Source organism: Notamacropus eugenii, chromosome 1 (genome assembly GCF_028372415.1).
Source record: "Notamacropus eugenii isolate mMacEug1 chromosome 1, mMacEug1.pri_v2, whole genome shotgun sequence".
In the NCBI taxonomy this organism is placed as follows: Eukaryota; Metazoa; Chordata; class Mammalia; order Diprotodontia; family Macropodidae; genus Notamacropus; species Notamacropus eugenii.
This window is the reverse complement of record NC_092872.1, coordinates 672,115,580-672,135,460: the sequence shown is the minus strand read 5'-3', so window position 1 is coordinate 672,135,460 and position 19,881 is coordinate 672,115,580. Positions and strand designations below refer to the sequence as shown.

Sequence of the window (19,881 nt, the reverse complement as noted above, 5' to 3'; positions counted from 1 at the left end):
AAGAGATGGACATTGATATGTGGCTGGGGTTTCTTTTCTAAATATTAAAAACCTTTTATACTTTTAGAGGACATGACAAAAATACTGTTAGAGTATCTTAATAAACAAAAACACAAATAGTTATTAGTTTGCTTTCTGCTTTTTCCCAAGTGACCTATGATAGTTACAACAAATTCATCTTGATTTTTCCTCCATCACTCAGATTATTTTCTCTGAAGACTAAGAGTGATACCACCAGCTGTGTACTGGGCAGTCCAGGTCAGAGCTAGTTGGGGGGAGCAGCTACAGATTTCCTACCCTTAACAGGAAGATGGGGCCTTCTTCCCACAAAGACAGCAAGGAGAGATTTTTGTAGTCACTCATTACTAACACCAATGGTTACTGACAAAAAAGTTTATCCAGTAAAAAAAAAAAAGTTCTTCTATATACTCAGAAGCTCAAATTTTGAATGCATTTTGGTATCATCAAGCATCCTAAAGTATATATTCTTAAAATTTAAAAAGCATCACTTACATTTAAAATAACAAAACTGTGACTTTTCCCTGTAGTATTCTATTTTGGTAATTAATTCAAACATAATTAGTTAAATAGAAATAAATAGTGACTATAGCTGAATTACTTTATATTTTCCGTTTTATAATTACATTTGTAGAATTACAACATTACTATAATAGTGAAAGAGGGTACAGAAGAGGGTACAAATACAATTTATAAATAAATACCTACTGGTACATCTTTCTTTTCTTTCCTTGAAAGGTTTGTGCCTCTATTTTCATTTTGCTGCTGGTATAAGGAGCCACTTCGTTCACCATTCAGCTGGAAGGAGTTCAGTCCATTACCTTAACAAGATATGTTTAGTTACCATACACTGTATATTTATAAGTATTGATACTACTTTAAGGAATTTCTAAAGTCTGTCTAAGGGCACTTTCTCCAATTGAAAAGAAATATGCTTTTTGAAACAAGAAGTCTTATAGATATTAATATTTTCCTTATCTTATGTCCTTAATATTTTCTTACAGAATAACATTTAAACTAGATAAATTAAGATCATTCACTAACTTAGAAATGCCATGAAAAGATATCTTTCTTTGAGATGAGAAATAAAAAACTTCTCCAAACTCAGAATTTCAATCAAACAATATTTTCAATAAAATTCTATTGTATTATGAGAAAAAGCAGGAAAGATGGATACGCTGTTCCCCAGGATCTGCCCCCAAATAGTATTCAGATTCAGTTTCTTAAGAGTTAAGATCCCTACTTTTTTTCCTTCCCCAGGATGTATGATATGTCCAGTGCTAGTGGATTTTACTTGGCTTTTCCTCTTAATACCTAACGGGGAAGGTTTCTGTGGGGGTAACCGGGGAGGTGGTGGTCTGGGTGGAACTTGTGATGGCTTTGCTGGACTCTCAGGCACAGGACATCTCTTGATTGTTCCTTGATTATCATCCTCAGTGGGAGGAGCTTCCTGTGGTATGTAGATGGATTTAGGCTGAAATGATACAGAAAAGTCATAAGGATATATAAAATTGTTATATAATGTGTATAATAAAACATGTCTTTTGAAAACAAACATCTATGAGAGCAAATCACTGCTCCTTATCTGATATTAGAAACTCAATTCGATGAAACAATTTAAAAAAATACAAACACAAGTTTAAATTTTCCTATTCAAGTCCTTGGAAACACCAAATAAATAAAAACAGTGAAATTGTATCTTAAGCAAAAGAGTAAATGCATTTTTAATAACTTTAGAGTGCTAATGCCTGAGATATGTCATTCGGTTTGGAGTCAACAGTATCAGTTTTATATAAAAATGGTAGAATGTATATTTTAAAATTTATAGTTGTGAATTAATGTCTGTAGTAGAGATTCTTAACCTTTTTGCCTCATGGTCCTCTTTGGCAGTCTGGTGACAGGCATGTGTGACTTCTCAAATCAAATATTTAAATACATAAAAGAAAATACATAGTCACAAAGGAAACTTATTGACATGCTCACAAAATATATCTTTAAAAAACTCCAAATTCATGGACACCAAGTTAAAAAAATTCTAGTCTATGTAGATGATTTCCAAATCAATATATCCAGCTTACATTGTTCCCAGTTACCAGTTTTGCACCATTTTGCCCCTGGACTATTTTACCTTGATGTCCTTCATATGTATCTCAAACCTAAAATGTCTAAATGACATTGATTATCCTCGTCCATACACCTGCCCCTCTTTGTAACTTTATTTCTGTTCACGGCATCATCATCCTTCTAGCCACCTATGTGTCTACAACTTCATTCCCAATCCCTCCTTCCTTCTTGTCACCCTTCCCCCACCATAATCAAGAAGCTGCCTTATCTTGTCACTTCCACATCATTTGAACCTATTATGCTGCTGATTCTCAAATTTACTTATATAGCCCTAACTTCTAGTGCTGCATCTCCAAAAGCCCACTATACACCTCCAGTGTCTTTTATTTTGCATTAGAGCTCTTCCTGGCTGGAAGGTTTGAGGTGCTTTGCTTCCTTTTCCACATCTTTTCTTCCCATTTCCTGAGTACTTTCTATTAATCTAGAATATCCTATGTTGAATGTTGACAGTTTCTATCTTCAAGAAGCTCATGACCTAAGGTTGGTGCTGAGAAGAGAGATGAAAGAGATACATTTCCAAATCTATGGATTGCAAGAAAAGTTGGAAAGTGGGCAGAGGAGAAAACTAGAGAGCTTTTATTCCTCCAGAAATTAGATTTTTGCTATTTATTTTTACTATTTATATTTACAATCCCTGACCTCAGACACGTTCATATTCAAATCTGTCTGCATGCACTCACACATTCTAAAGCTAATTAAAAACAAATCTAAATTATAATCAATAGAAATCTTTAATTAATTTAATTGTTGTCGACAATTTCTGTACATCCATTACTAATTATCATTGATTTTTAAAAATATATTCACTGAAGGATTAAATTGCAAGCAGATCAATAAAAATGAAATCCAAAATATCTACACATGCTAGTGATATCAAAGAAAGTTATTAGGCTACATGATTCTATCAAAATGGCTTTGAAAGTAATAGAATACCTAGACATCCTCTTTCAAGAAATTATCAAGGAAAACTGCCCTGATATTCTAGAATCAGAGGATAAAATAGAAATTGAAATAATCTGCTGATCACCTTCTGAAAGAGATTCCAAAATGGAGACTTCCAGGAATATTATAGCCAAATCCCTCCCAAGTGAAAGAGAAAATACTGCAAGCAGCCAAAAAGAAACAATTCAAATACCATGGAGTCACAGTCAGGAAAACAGAAGATTTAGCAGTTCCTAGATTAAAGGATCAGAGGGCTTGGAATGTGATATTTCGGAGGGCAAAAGATCTAGGATTACAACCAAGAATCACCTATCTACCTTCAGGGGGAAAAAATGAACATTTTACAAAACAGATGACTTTTAAACATTTTGATGAAAAGAACAGAGTTGAATAGGAAATCTGACTTTCAAATATAATTCTCAAGAGAAGAATAAAAAGGTAAAAAGGAAAGAGAAATCATAAGGGTCTTAATAAAGTTAAACTGTTTACATTCCTACATAATAGAATGATAGTTGTAACTCCTAAAAACTTTCTCTTATTTAGGGCAGTTAGAAGGAGCATACATCTAGAGAGGGCACAGGTATGAGTTGAATATGATGGGATGATCTAAAAAAAATAAAATTAAGGAGTGAGAAAGAGGAATGCACTGAGAGAAGGGGAAATGGAAGTAGAAAGGAATAAATTAACTGACATAGAAAAGCTTTGATAGTGAAGGGGAAGATAGAAGAGGTGTCAGGGAATGCTCTTAGAATTGGCTCAAAGAGGGAATAACATCTTAACATACAGGAAAGTAAGAGGGGAAGGAGATGGGTGAGGAAGACTGAGGGAGGTAAAAATCAGAAATGAATGGAGAGGGTGAAAGGAGAGAGAGAGTAGGATAAATAGGGAAAATAGGATGGAGGAAAGTATACAAGCTTCACTTTGTGAAAAAATTTTACAAGTTTCTCTGATAAAGACCTCATTTCTCAAATATATAGAGAAGAGAGTTAAAATTTATTATTATGGAAATAAGAGCCATTCCTCAATTGATAAACTGTCAAAGGATATGAACAAGGCATTTTTCAGATAAAGTATTTAAAGCTATCTCTACTCATATGAAAAAATATTTTAAATCACCATTGATTAGAAAAATGCAAATTACAACAACTCTCAGCTACCACATATCAGACTGGCTAATATAACAGAAAAGGAAAATGACAAATGTTGAAGGGAATGTGAGAAAACTGAGACACTGACGCACTGTTCGCAAAGTTGTATGGGGTTTCAAACATTATGTAGAACAACTTGGAACTGTGTCCAAAGGGCTATAAAATCACACATGCCCTTTGATCAAGCAATACCATTACTAGGTCTGTATCCCAAAGAGATTAAAAAAAAAAAATAAAAAGGAAAAGGATATACACGTACAAAAATATAGCAGCTCTTTTAATGATGGCAAAGAATTGGAAATTGAAGGGATGTTCATCAGTTGGGGAATGACTGAACAAATTGTTTTAAGTGACTATAAAGGGATACTGTTGCACTATAAGAAATGATGAGCAGAATGCTCTTAGAAAAAACCTGCAAAGACTTACACGAACTGAATCAAAGTGAAATGAACAGCACCAAGAAAACAGCAATATAATGATCCACTGTGAATGGCTTATCTATTCTCAGCAATACAATGACCCAAGACAATTCTGAAGGACTTATGAGGAAAACCTCTATCCATCTCCAGAGAAGAAATGATGGAGAATGAATGCAGATAAAAGCATAATTTTTTTCCTGAGGTTTTTTTAATCTGTATTCTTTCATAACCTGACCAACATGGAAATATGTTTTACATGACTGCACATGTATAACCTATATCAAATTACTGGTCTTCTCAATGAGGGTAGAAGGGAGAGGAAGGGAGATAATTTGGAACTCAAAAAGAATGTTAAAAATTACTTTCATATGTTATTGGGGAAAAAATATTAAATTTAAAAGAGAAAGTAATAGAACAGAATTATTTTAAATATCTCCAAAATTTGATGAGGAAAATAAACTTACCTTTGGTGGTAAAGGAGGTGGAACCTTTGCTTTCATAGTTGAACTAAAAATGGTAAATTGTAAAATTAGAAGTTTCATATGAAGTTTTAGAAGTGAAATTTCACTAGATACAATTTTTTTCAAGCTTAAAGGAACAGTCTAAATTTTTCACTTTAAAATCACAATAGAAATAAGTGATGGATACTTTGTCAGACTCTAAAGATTTTTACAAATATATGACTGAATGAAAATGTCAGTCTGAAATCTATGGAGCAGTTATGCTTTCATAATTTTTAGATACTATACGGTAATTAAAATTGGAAAAGAAAATTACTTCCCATTTGTAATTGTGGAAGGATAATTAGTCTACATGAAAAATTAAGCAAAAATTTGAAAAAGATTTAGGTAAATATAGCAAGATGATGCTTGAGAGAATATTCACATGTTATAGTTAACTACAGTTAATAGTTCCTATTGCTATTAAGCATGAAATAACAAGGCTAAAGGACTTAAAAAAACTTTATCTGGGTTCAACAGAAGTAGCTGAGATATATATATATTTATATGACAGAACTTATTTCATTAAAAAGATTCATTTAATAACCTCATCTGAAATTGTGCCATAAACATAATAGGTACTTAATTGCTTTAAAATATATTGAATTCAATGGAATTTTAAAGTGAGAAGGGACCTTAAGTTCATCCACCCAACTCAATAATGATCTCCACTAAAGCCATGCTTTAATGTCTTCTCATGGCGTAAGGACTGCCCTGGGTTCTTCAAGGGTTTTTGAAGGATCTATCAAAGTGGAAAGGCTGTGAACGTGGGGCTGGCTATGAATTATGGCTGATGTTCATCAATCAAGCACAGGTTAGTAGTCTGGAGAGGCATATCACAACACGGAATAGAGGATGATGAATGTTCTGACCACAGCAGATTCTTAAAAAGCATCTAAACTATAATTTATAATATGATTATAGTTCATGATGTCTCTGTCAGTGGAAGGAATGTTCAAAGCAATAAAATTAGTGATTCTTGAAGTAATGATATATCTAAAATGAAACTTTCCCCATTTTCTCACAAGTGTGTATAACATAGGGTTTCCTAAACATCTCAGTGATGTTTTAAGGTATTAAAGCTATATAAATAAAGAGCAAATAACATGTGGGTATGCATGTATGTATGTATACATAGTATATATCCTTATTTTAGATATTACACACACAACACACACACACATATATATGTATGCATCCTTTATTTTAAATACTTCAATGTAGTGTCTCAACCAGTGATTTTCTAAGTGTCAAAACTCCCTCTAACAATGCAGTCTGGCAACCTGTCCATAACCTATAGTTCTACGACAGCCAAGTAGAGAGTTGAGAGGTTTGGTTGCCTACCCATGACAGCCCAGCTGGCAGAGACACAGGAACAATAATGCCAAGCTGCCTTTTTCAAGTGTTTGCTCTATCTTCACCAGCTTTCTCTCTCTATAGATAAAACTGGTCCTTAATAGATGTCTGTTCAACTGAATCATGTTTCATAATAACATTACTGAAGAGGATAAGGCTACTAAATCAGCAACTGAGATTAATGAGAAAATTTTGATGAAAACCTTTTTTAAAATGTGGGCAATTAACAATTATGGAGAAAGGCAAAGCAAAAAACAGTGGTACAATCCAAGACTATTGACTGCTTTGAAAATTACACTATTACATGTAATGTATAATCAATATGAAATCTTCCTCTCACTATGAATGGCATATGAGATAAATGCTAAAGACTTACTGTTTAGATTCATCATCATCTCCTTCTTCATCTTCTAAATGTGCCACATGACCCCTAAAGAGATTAGACAAGTAAAATGGCTGAGAGTACTTAATTGATTGGAAGAGAATTTTATAATGTACGGGAATGGCTACTTCTGTTAAGAATTTATTCTTTCTAGCTCAGAAAAAATTCAATTTTGTGGCCTTTTTTTGGGAGGGAGGACAAAGAGGCAAATTGAAATTACTAGGGACAGGGATTAGTGTATAAATTTTTAAAAAATAGTATGGATGAAAATTACCTCTGATGTAATTCTTCTTCAACAGACTTCAAAAGACTCCTTTGAAAATCAAAACAAAAACATCCAGTAAATATATACAAGCAGAATAATAAAACAACTTAGATTTTTATCACTTGGGATGTGCAAAAATAGCATCATTGATATATTTAAACAATTTCAGGAATATACTACAAGAGCTAGATGCATTTCTCCTCTAATAGCACCGAAACAACACTCAGTGATGGATGTCCAATAATTCTGCCTAACAACTTTAAACATCATGAATAGATAAAATAAAGGGATCTTAATATTCAATGAAAATAATACCAATTTAAAGAGAAGACATTTACTATGGAAAATCACAGTTAAGAATGAGAAGAAAATTTCAGGCTTATATTCAGGGGTTTTCAAAACTGATAACTGAGAAAAGAGAGGTAACCTACAAAAATTTTCTCTTTCTCAAAACAAGGAATATAACATTTTCCAAAAGTCATGCTCTCAGACAATCCTACAAAATGAAACATGTCGGACCTCTCTGCAAAAGCATGCATGCATGTGATGTGAATACATGAATGTAGCAGCACTTTGCTTTCACAGAAGACAAAGTTACTTACCTGTAAAAACTGTTCTCCAGGGGTGTACTGGCAAACAAATTTACACTTTGGGGAGTTTGAGCCTGAATTAGACCAAACGGAAGGATACTACATTTAGGCCCACTTCAAAGATTTTTTTTTTTATTGCCAGGAGAGGAACAGGAAAAGTAAAGCCTTCTGGGAACCACTAAACTCTCCCTGCAAGATCCTCTATTGCAAGGATTCTTAACCTAGCGTCCTTGAACTTGTTTTAGAAAAAATTTTCTATAACTTTATTTCCTTATAGTTTTATTTGCAATCTTATGTATTTTATGAATTTAAAAACTTTATTCTGAGAAGAGTTGATAGGTTTCACTTGACTGCCAATGATGTCCAGGACATAAAAGGTCGAGGACTCAAGTGACAGTGAAATGAGTAAATATCCTTCTCTTCTATAATAACCCAAATATGCTTTCTAAATTTGAAGGGCCAGATTATCATGGCAAACATAATGTGTTTTCTCTAAAGCGTTAAATAAGCTCTTACTAGATCAGGCCTATACAACTTGCGGCCTGCTTACATCCCTCGGGCCACTTGCAGCACATCAAAGGACTTCAGGGGCCCACAAAAAATGTAGAGGAAATTATCCTTTGTATATAGAGGAAATCCTCTGGCATGTCACAGGCAGCCCCCAGGCTGTAAATGGTCCATAGGCTGCAGGTTGTGCAGACCTGCATGAGATGCTGAGCACTGGAGATAGAAATGAAGCAATCACTGCCCCCTTTTGGAATTTACATTTTATCAAGAGACAACATATTCACATGTAAGCATACAAAATGTACTTAAAACAGATACAAGGCAATTTTTTTGGTGAAGAGAAAAAAGTCAATCAGAAAAGGCTTTTGATGTACAAGGTGGAGCTTTAGCTGAGCTTTGAAAGGAACTAGGGAGGAGTTAAAGAAGTGAAGGCAAGGAGGGAATGCATTGCAGACATGGGAGACAATTTGCAAAGGTGTAGAGGTGGGAGAATGCAGGAAGGAAGAACAAGAAAGGTCAGTACTGCTGTAATTGAGTATGTGGAGGTTGAGAGGTTGGGGCCAAGTTGCAAAGACAGTGTATTTTAGTGATCTCATGCTGCACATGTTTAGTGAATTCCCTCAGAACTGCTAAAAATTAGAAGTTTAATGATAACGTTCATAAAGTCCAGAAAGTCAGTGAACCATGTCTAAGAACAGGATCTCAGAAGGGACCTTTGAGATCATGTATTCCAACTCTTTCTTTCACAGATGAGTAAAGCAAAGTAGCTTTAGACTACCAGTCCTTGGAAACTAATATTTTCAATAGGTCAAGTCATGTGTTATAGGTAATATAAACTTCTGAGTTTCAAGCCTTAGTTGTTTCTACTTTGTAAAAGAACAAATGGAGGCACTGAAAGTAAACGAATTTTCCAAATTCACAAAGCTGTTTAATACTATAGCTAGTACAAGGAGTTTCTGATTAAGTTAGTATCTATGAAGGAACATTAAAGGACTTGCCCAAATTAAATATTAGGTCACTGAAATCTATACAAGAATGTGTAAAGAAGCTACAATAGTGTCAGTAATGGAAATGCCCTCCTCCAAGTACAAAGCAACTCAGCTAAGACATAGGGAGCTGACCAAGTCATATAAAGTTAAACGATGTGTGCAAGTTGACGCAGTTAACTGAAGCATATGAAGTAGTATCTGAACCTGTCTTTTTGATTTCAAGAATACCACCTTATTCACTACACAGCCCTACCTCTGAAAATTCTGACATCTATAAAAAGAACAAAAACTTGTTGTGGGGGCATTAATTAATATTTTCTTATTTATGGATATAACAGAATTTCAGGAAAGAGCTACTTAAAAGAGGGGAGGATTTCTATCCTGGAATCTTAAAATATTAACAAAGGAAATAAAAAATATAGGTTTAAATTTTTTCAGTAAATACTTTCTTGTCAATGCTTGAGAATGAGGATGAGAGGAGTTAGAGTACTATAATCTCTCATATTGCTAGTCCTCTGAGAATAAGAAAAAAGGGATTAATAAAGTTATTTGAAATCTTATAAAATGTCATTTTTTAAAATGTGAATGCTTAGACACCTTCTCTTCACCAGGTTGTGGAAGTCATGAATTCTTGATTCCATTAACCCCCTGAAAGCAGGGATCATCTTTTATCTTCCTTTGTATCTTAGCACTTAGCACATGGTAGGTGCTTAATAACTGCTTGTTGACCAAATGACTGATTAAAAAAAGTCTATGATGTGAGAGAGTGATCTATTGTCAAGATTAATAAATTATTTATTGGCATATTCCATATTTTGTGAGCATGAGGAATAACAGGATAGTAGAACTAAGCAGGCAATGTTTGAGATTCTTTTTCAAACAACATTATTAATTTTCACTTATTTTGGACATGTTTTGCCCACCAAGATTTTATTTGGAAAGTTCTGATTCTGGAATTTAGGATTAAAAAGTAAAACATGGGAATAATTAAATAAATATAACTCAAAGCATCAAAGTACATTAAGGCACTTATTTTATCTAGACTCAACTGGGTAATCCTTTTAATTCAAAAGTCAGGAACCTGAGAAACAAGAGTCACAAATTAAAAGGAAGTAAAATTAAACAAGGAGGGAAATTATGGCCCTGATGACTGGGGTTTGACACCCAAGACTACCAGTCCTTTGAAACTAGGTAAATGTACCTCATCCCTACTCCAATGTTCAAAATAACATCACTCTCCTCAATCAGCTAAGAGGACTTCTGGCTAATTTTGTTTCCAATAATAGAAAAGGCTTGAACAGAATCATCAGATTTAATAACTTATCTTTTTTCTTTTCTTGAACACAGACATTTTATGTGGGATCTGGCTCATAAAATGAATACTTCAGTAAGACTTTAAGTGGCCAGAGGATGTTAATTCTATCCTTTTCAGGGATAAAATGCCAATGATGATATGCATGGAAAGAACAGTTTCATCACTTCTAGGAAGTTGAGAGTACTCCTCTGCTTTCTTTTAGGAAAACAGAAACAAAAATTACTACAACGTTGTTCTAATTAGATACTTCCTGCCTGGTCTAGAATAGGTAGAAACCCACAGGTGGAAATCTGTCTGCCTGAATACCTATGGAGAGAACAGAAAATACTTCTGAGTTTTAAAACACTGTCCAGTCACAAGAACAAAGCAGACACAAGTAAATACAATAGAGGGGTGCTACATCCATGCTCATGTCACATGTATGGAATATGCCTGTACATAAAACACAGTCAAAAGGCACGCCTTTTGGCCGACCTACCTTGCCAGTGAATCGTTATAAAGAGTACAATTCCTTAAGCAGTGATCCAATTAATCAAAAATGGAAGGTTGTGAAAATTATTAACATTTTTTGCCTAGTCAAAATAAGTTACACTGTAAATAATTTTTAAAATTATTTATCACAATCAAGACAGTGGAAAGTCACCTTTCTTAATTAAAGGCAACAGTTCACTTGTTGATATTGCACTTTTCTATTCTTTTGTAAGGTTTTTTTATACTTTGCAAATTATTAAAACAAAAAAGGTGAATTAAACAATTTTGTAAAACTATTTGTCCTCAATTGATATTTATGTTAAGATTTGCTCAAAAGGGCAATCTCAAGTTTAGACCAAGTCATAAGACATTCAGAAATTCTTGAGTTTTATATATGAAAGCAAATATGACTTTTCTAACTTCCAACAAGATAAAAACAACCAGAAAGAGCAATTGCATCTAATTTTCATATAGTAGATTTTTTAATATATTTGGTAATTTAAGAAATATATAGAATAATTTTGGATATTTATTAAAATTATGTTTAAATGAAAGTTAATTAAGTAACCAGGCAGATTAAAATGATTAAAGTTAGTGTTCCAAAGAATTGATATGTATTTTGGAAAAGATGGCAAGCTTGACATAATTAAGTGATCTTTAATCAAGGCATGATTTTTAATACTCAGAGTCCAAAAGAGCTATTAGTATTCAGAAGCCACTTTCCAACTGTCTGTTTTAAAACACTGAAATGGGGGAAATGATGCATAATATTAAATCTAAGCACTGAATAATTTTTAAATTATTTTGGGTATTAATATGAACTAAAGATTGCTTGAACATGCTGACAACTGAGATCTTAACTATTTAAATGTTATTCACTTTCATGAAAGATGAATATTTTTAATTTACAAATTATACAACTAGGGAAATGTGGTTTGTGGCATTCAACTTGAGCCAGGAATTTTAACAATTACTGAAGAAATGGGCTAAAAACACATTATCTGAAAAACATAATATATTTGAAAATAATAACTATTCCTTTTAAAGAAGACCTTCAAAAAGCTATATGGAGTATTTCTTGTTGCTTTCCAGTAGTTAATAACAATGAATCAAAGTACATACCTGATATGTTTGTGAATAAGTATAAGAATAAAAAAAAAAACTATATAGAGATTTAAGGTTTGAAAAGCCCTTTCTTAGGGTGGCCCTGTGGGGATAAACAGTCCAAGGATCATAATCCTATTTTACTGAGGAGGAAACAGAAATTCAGAGAGGTTCTTGCCTTGGCAACACAAGCTAATGAGTTTCAGAGTTGGGAGTCAAATCCAGGTCTTTTATTTCTAAGGCCATGATTTTTCCCCCAGTACTATATACTGCACAAAAAAAACCTTAAAATGATATTGGCTTCTGGAAATTAAAGGAACAAAAGTAATGCAAATGATTATAAAATACTCTACATGTTGTTTCGAGGTACAACTTATAGGAGACATTTTAAAAAGGAAAATGTTCTAGGACAGAAATGGGAAAATGTGCACAAACAAACAACACAAATTTGACTCATTAAAAAAACTTTTAAGGGATAGCTTAAATGGGATTTTTATTAGATTCTGAAATATACAGGAGAGAATATAAATATACAGAAGAGAAATTCCTTTAATAATTTTTGATGGGTAAATCAAATGTAAGTATGAATTAAAATACGCATACTATCTCTAAAAAAGGAACTAAGTAATGGACATAATGAAAATATGAAGAATTAATGGAATCCGTTAAGAAGAATGGATTCAATTAGGTTTTAAAAAGATTTTCAAAACCACATTATTGAAAATCTTTAGGATTTATACAGATTTGGGGTCCTCAGTTTCTAGAGCTTAATAGAATATTTTTTGATTGATACAAAAGAGATACAAGCAGCAACTGATACTCATGATCTTTTACGGTTTGAAATTTGGTATACTGTAAATCTGTCGAAGGTAGGTACCATTAGATGAAATGGAATTTTATCACTGTACTTTTATCCTCTGGCCTGTCTTTGAACTACAATGTCCCAATAAAATTCTAGTCATTAGGTATGTGCTTCAGCTCACACATGGAATAAAAAAAATATTATAGCCTGAAGACTAAATGGAAAAAATTATCACTTATTTATGTTTAGTTTAAAATGGAGTTTTGCATTTCACTTTATAACAGTGAGGGGGGCTGGTCATTCTTTCAAGTACCATTTTCTAAAAATATTGAACTGAACCGCCTATATGTAAGAAACTGTCATTATTATTAGTACAATATAATCTTAACACCTTAAAACACTCTGCTACAGAATAATTATAACTTTGGTCTGATTATAATAGTAAAGATAATTTAAATAATTTTTTATTTTGAGTTAATAAAAACTTTACTTACTTATTTCCACCTAAAAAATAACTGCTCTGGTGTCCTTGTCCATATTCTAGTTGAAGATCCTAATTTTACAAAGTAAAATATTTGGTAAGATGAAAAAGTCATAGTAAAACCAGAATTCAATTATACATTATATCAAAAGAATAAAATTACAGATAAAAAAGAAATCTGTACTTCTTATATGTTTTTAAATTTATAGTATATTTAAAGACATATGATAAAAAAAGAATTTGTAGTTGTTATAAATACTTTAAACTTATTTCTATCCAAGTGCTTAGATCACGTAAACAACTGCCATTTAAATACAATTCCATGTCTAAACCTGATCACTAAAACAACTAAAAAGGAAATTGCTTTAAAAATTGCATTTAAGACCAAGTTATAATTAACTAGGAATTATGACAGAACAACTTTGGTTTGGAAAATAAAATGAAATAGAGATGTGCTTTTCTATCACCTTGTGTTTTATCTTCCCTGGGTAAAAAAAAAAAAAAAGAAATAAGCTGCACCTTTGAAACAAATCTGTAAGCTTACACAAAACCAAAGCCTTATATAAAAGGCTAGTTTTTATATTTTATAGGAGTAAACTAATTTCTAATGAGAACTGAATACTAAAACTTAGCTTTCAATTATTCTTAAAACATCCCACAATTTTAAATCAGAAATGTATTGGCATCTACTATTATGCTAAATACATACTAATAACCCTATTAGTGCCCAAAAGATTTATGCCTGGCATTAGTGATACTGAAAATATTAGTGTAAGCCACCCTGGGTACACCTTTGTGGATTACATGTGTCAGAGCTGTGGAAAAGTGATCACTCAAACCCAACCATTTGGTTAGGAACTAAAAAGGTTTCTATGACCATGAAGGGCATGTCAAATGATGTCTTCTCCCACACATGAAGCCTATATAGCCCATATTTATACTATCTTTCAAAAAGTGTTATAACACAGAGCTGAATATTTAACCTTCTGTTTTCCTTAGGATAATCTGCATTTATGGTGTTTTTAAATGAATTTGTAGTTCTTTTTCAGGGTGCCAGTAGTTGTTGTCTATATTAGTTTTCCTGTTCTATAAATTTTGCTATTTTGCCCTAGCAGGATACATAGGTACAATTCTATACCATAAACACTGTTAAGTTCAGGGATACAGCTAAAATAATTTATTTTTACATTTCACAGAAGTGAAAAATTTCTATAAAATCTGTTTTCTGAAATCTGTCAAAAACTTTTTAGTGAAACTGAAAACAAAGATATTGCTTCAGACAAAATTTAAATCTATTTCCTTTCCTTTTGGTGTGGGTATGGGTCTACTATACATAATAATGTAATTTATTACCAGAGAAAATATAAGAAACACATAACATTCCATTGCTAAAATAAAGTTCATATCAAATTCCAATAAAAAACAGCCCATTTTACTTATTATAACAATATTTCTTAAAAGGATAAAATCAAAATGTTATCCCAGTGCTTGCAAACAATAAATAAAAAGAACTTTAATTGCATGTCGTGTTCAGAATTCCTCATGTTAACTTTTCTTTAGCCTCTTTCGGTACTATTTACCAGTTGTTTTAATTTTGTTTAAAAGATTTTTTTATATTAGTATTATTACCATGAGATGTCGTAATGACCATGGAATACAATTCTAACCCCAGATATTTTTTCCTAAACTTAGAGATAATGAAGACCTACCTACCAGGATAATGTGAATGACAAAAACGGCAAAATTTCCTAAGGACTTTCATCTCTAGCTCAGCTAGTTAACATAACCCCAGGAATATAGTCTTTTCACTTGACAGATGTGAACAAAAACGATACAAAATAAAGCGATTAATTTCTATTGCACAAGTACCATGCAAGGTAACTGGAAGGATCACCTGATTACATTAATAACAAACAAAAATTTGATGGCAGCAAAAAAATAATTACCAAGTGAGGTTAGCAATCTTCTAGGAAAGGAGGAAAAAAGTAGACTTGAAATTACTTAAGTGGGATTTTGTTAGTAATTCAGCAGATTTGCAATGAGCGGAAAGATGCATATGCTAGCAAACAGATTTTTATAGGTGGTTCCAATGTCAAGTTTAGATACAGAGAAATCTAAAAAATGGGGCAAACACTAAAAGCAGGCTAAACAGGAAATGTTCACTTATTAATAATCATTTAGTTTGCCATTTCATTTACACAGCATTTCACAGACCCAGTAAACAAAAAACTAAACAGAACACTGACATGTGAAACTAGCCCATAATGGTGATAATACTATACTGATCAAAATTTTAAGATTTTTAGAAGTATTTTTTAGATAAGGAATCTGAAGCTGCTTATATAATGAAAAGAATAGTGGGACATTTATTGGAGTTAAGTAAAAAAAAAACAACAACACTTATTGCGACCTTGAAATTCTTCAAGATAGTAACAATTCATGTAAATAATATTTCATGAATTTGTAATTTCATTGGGACAGTTATTTTCTCTATAATGCACAGCACAAGCCCTATGCCTCAGCTGACTGACTTCCCGAGTTCTGAAAAAATCTGACTACCTGGTGGAATACTTTCTAACAACATGTGGGTCAGGACAGATGGACAAAAGTAATCTAGCAGTGGTAATCTGATAATAACTTGCTGATGAATGACTACTTTTAGTTGCATAAAGAGCAAAGATAAACTAGCAAACATGGAGGCCAGGAAGATATTATTAGCCTAGAAATCTACCTAACCCTAGGAAGAAAAGTTCAAGATGACTCATTTAAAGGGACAGGAAGTGATAACTTGTTCATTTGATAATTTCCAAAACTAGGAAGACATAGAAAAGTGAGATAGCAAATTAAAAAAAGAATTGGGACAGAAAAGAAAGATGTTTGAAATGGAATAGTGGAAACAGAAAGGATGAGTTCTATCAAGGTAGCTATACAATGGTAGAAATCTTCCAGAATGAAGTAAAGTCTACATGTATTAAGGTAAAACGGTCTAAAAATATGAAACAAATATTTTAGCAAAAACACTCCAATAGTAAAAGAAAAGAATAGTAAGGCTAAAAAAGTTTTACTATTAATATTTGAGAAAAGTAGGGTTTGAATAAGGATGTCCTCAGGATAGTCAAAGAAAAGATAAACATTCAATTTGACAGAGAAATAAGCCATAAGATTTGCTGTAGAAGGCTAATTAAGTAAAAAAAGAACGTGAATCACCAACTGTTAGAAGTGGGCCTAATAGTTGAATTATGTCATAATGAAACAGTGAATTTTTAAGTGTCAGAAAATTGTGTGAATCAAATGATGAATTGATCAAATAGTATTGGACTATTAAACTATTAGAGTGGGGTGAAGATTTTCTATTTCTACTTTTTAAAATAAAATTTAGTAGCCTAAATGTTTTATAAGATGGAAAAGTTCAGAACATTCTGTGAAACTCCAAAATTAGTTTTTCCTGAATAAGTAGGCATAAAAGATTGATTACTTATATTAATTTTACAACAACTTAGTCTAAATAATACTACACTTAAATTTGGCATTATTCAATGATCTAGGAGAATAATCATTCATGTGCTATGTCTTTTATGTGGAAGGCATTCAATGTTGATTAATTATCTATTATTATACTAATAAACTTAGGAAAAGATAACATACCAGGTAAGGGTCACATGCAATATATCTTTTCAATTTAATGATGAATAAAAGGAGACTGGCAGGGTGCTTTCTTAATTTTTGAAAATAATGTGAAGTATAAGTGCTAACTGTTTTTTAAAAATTTAATAGAATTCTAAAAACTTTTAAAAGTTTGAAAGAATTTTGATGTTTCCTCTAAGTAGTTCCTTTATGGCTGTATCTATTTGCTTTTCTCAGACTGAGTTATTAAACTTCTGATAGTTAGGTATTTTATATTTTTGGAAGTAATTCTCTTTTTCTTTTGTGTTCTCATATTTGTTAGTACATAAGTGTGTATAAATAACATGCACAGTAAACTACAATAATGTAAATGGAAAAGAACACATTAAACAATCAAAAGTAAATATAACAAAAGTACAGAGATTAAGTGGGATGTGAATGACTAAAGATATAAGAGGATACCCCCAATCCACCCTTTTGTGGAGGTGGAAGGTCCCCAGGTGTACACATTGCACATGCCCCCAGCCTCTTTCAATGTATTGACTAGTTGTGCTGATTTTTTTATCCTGGGGAAAAAAAAGCTCTCTACAGTTTCCTAAACCTCAAGAGAATGAGTTTGTATTAGATAATCTTTACTATCCTTTCTATTCTCAAATTCTTAGAAATCACTAAAATACAAAAATGGGATCAAGTTTTAATTCTTCCAAGATGCCAGCCCTGCTTTCTGACTCCTATCCTGCTGGTTCTCTATGACACACTTCGGTATTTGACTCCATCTTGTGCTACACTAAATGCTCATATGTTTCAGTTCTGTTTCCCACCACAGGACTCTGTGCAAAGAGATATGCATAGAATTCCTTACAGTATCTGGCACAGGTGAAGCATATGTAAAGTACTCAATAAATACTTGTTAACTGAACTAAATTCATGAAAATTGTCTTTTAGGTCCAAAGCACACATAAAAAGCACCCAAAAATGCGACCCTGAAATAAGAGACATATTTTTTTTTTTTTTACAGGTGGGTTAAGGGCAGGAGAAAAGACTTTAAATGTAGTTTTATATCTATTGCCATGTTCGGTCACAGCCAACTTCTAATGATCTCTTTTGAATGTTCAGACACTCTTACTACCAATGGTTTCAATGATGACAAGTGTAGGATAATTCAAAGTGCTGGCCTACGAAAACTGAGCATGGCCCAATAATTCTTCTTTTAAAAAAATCCAAAGTGATTAATTTTTAAAAAATTAATTTTCTAAAAATATAGTTCTTTTAAGTATGTGAAAAACACTCTGCATTAAAATAGTGAAGAGACATCCAAAAGAAAATATATAAATGTTGCCAAGTGAGCTTTTGCGTTTGAATACAAACAATGAATATTAGGGTAAATACTGAGAGTCTCCATAAAAACAATAACAATTTATCCAGAGAAAAAATTATATCTGGTTCAGCAAAAATTACTAGTCCTTAATATATGATAGTTAGCTAATGTAAACAAAATAAACTACTAAAAATAATTAACATGATGCAACCAGACAAAACGTTAAGTGCTTTGTAAAGAAAATATAAGACAAAATCAATGCTGACAAAGAAAATCAGAAGATGAGAAATACCAGATTAGATCTTGCAGTGTAGTATATTTCTTCTGAACTGTCCAAAAAATCGTCACTGTCGGGCTGTTTAGCAGACAGAGACCAAGAAACCCAGGTTATTTACACTTAGAACAAAAGCCACAAACACACAAAGGGAAATTTTCACAAGTGGGGTAAGTCCTGCCAACATAATTTTGTTAAGGCAATGCAAAGTAATATTATATTAAAGAGCTTCAGAAAAAAATTATCTACAATAAACTTTGCATGAAAATATTTTAGTTTAGGGTTTGAATACACATAATGACAACTTAAGGGGGTAGGGAGAAGCAAAATGAACAAAGGCTGCCTTAACAAAACACAATTAGCATTTGTCAGTTTCATTTCAATTTTCTCAATATTTCCACCTCCACTTATTCTTCCTAGTTTAATTTTCCCTGGATTATGTACTGAATTGGACAATTTCCAAGAGAAAGCGAAAGATCCCCTAGAGGTTTAAAAAAACTGACCAAGTAGGTTTAAATATTAATAAAAAATTTGCCCTCTCAGTCTTTATTATTCCTTGACACTCATATTTCTGTCACTACTATATAACGATATAACAAGGAAAAAAGTTGACTAGATTTAAGATAGATTTCCAAGTTGTATATATAAAGTTTTACAGGAGGTAGTGATTTTGTCAAGGAATTATAATTTTAAAAGGTAAAATTTCAACTTCCTCCATAATATAACACAAATGATCTGAATTATTTTAAGTAATTTCCCTTTAAGAATGTGTCAAACATTACTAAATATCTTAGGAAAACAAAGCTATTTTTTTTTCAATAGGACCTGTGATTTCATCTGTATAGGGAACTCTGGAAAAAACAAGTCTTCAAAAATCAGCAACTGGTCTGCAATTAACAGTTTAAAAACTGATTGGAGGACTAAGATTCAGTGACCATCTCATGGTCACAGAGCCAGTACATCTGAGTAGAGACAAGAAAATAGGTCATTAAGTTTGATTTACTTTAAGAACTGAATTAAATTTAGTACTCTCATCATATTTTGTACTACGCTAAAGTTTTATAAATTGGCCTCTGTGCTTAAAGACAGTATTTAGTTTGAAAAACGTGTTCTTTACTGGGACAACATTCTAATTTAAACCCTTGGGAAAAATCCAGCCCCCAAAACTGAAACATATAAACAGGAAAAAAAAAATAAAAGAGTCAACTTTAAAAAAAGCTTAAACAAATAATATTAAAATTACCATTAAAGC

The 19,881-nt window shown here is 32.2% G+C and overlaps 1 protein-coding gene across 5 annotated transcripts in view; it reads right to left on the bottom strand.

Annotated features, from left to right (window-relative positions):
* MAP4K3 (mitogen-activated protein kinase kinase kinase kinase 3) overlaps positions 1-19,881 on the bottom strand; it is a 191,158-nt gene that overhangs the window by 46,906 nt on the left and 124,371 nt on the right. For 3 of the 5 annotated variants that reach the window (XM_072635804.1, XM_072635806.1, XM_072635809.1), the window contains 7 exons: positions 18,648-18,710; positions 13,427-13,485; positions 7,164-7,202; positions 6,884-6,937; positions 5,116-5,158; positions 1,333-1,492; positions 727-839 (listed from right to left, as the gene is read on the bottom strand). In XM_072635804.1, the coding sequence (XP_072491905.1) occupies positions 727-839; positions 1,333-1,492; positions 5,116-5,158; positions 6,884-6,937; positions 7,164-7,202; positions 13,427-13,485; positions 18,648-18,710 (531 nt within the window). The remainder of the gene's footprint in view (positions 1-726; positions 840-1,332; positions 1,493-5,115; positions 5,159-6,883; positions 6,938-7,163; positions 7,203-13,426; positions 13,486-18,647; positions 18,711-19,881) is intronic. The other 2 variants (XM_072635807.1, XM_072635808.1) reach the window with 1 other exon arrangement.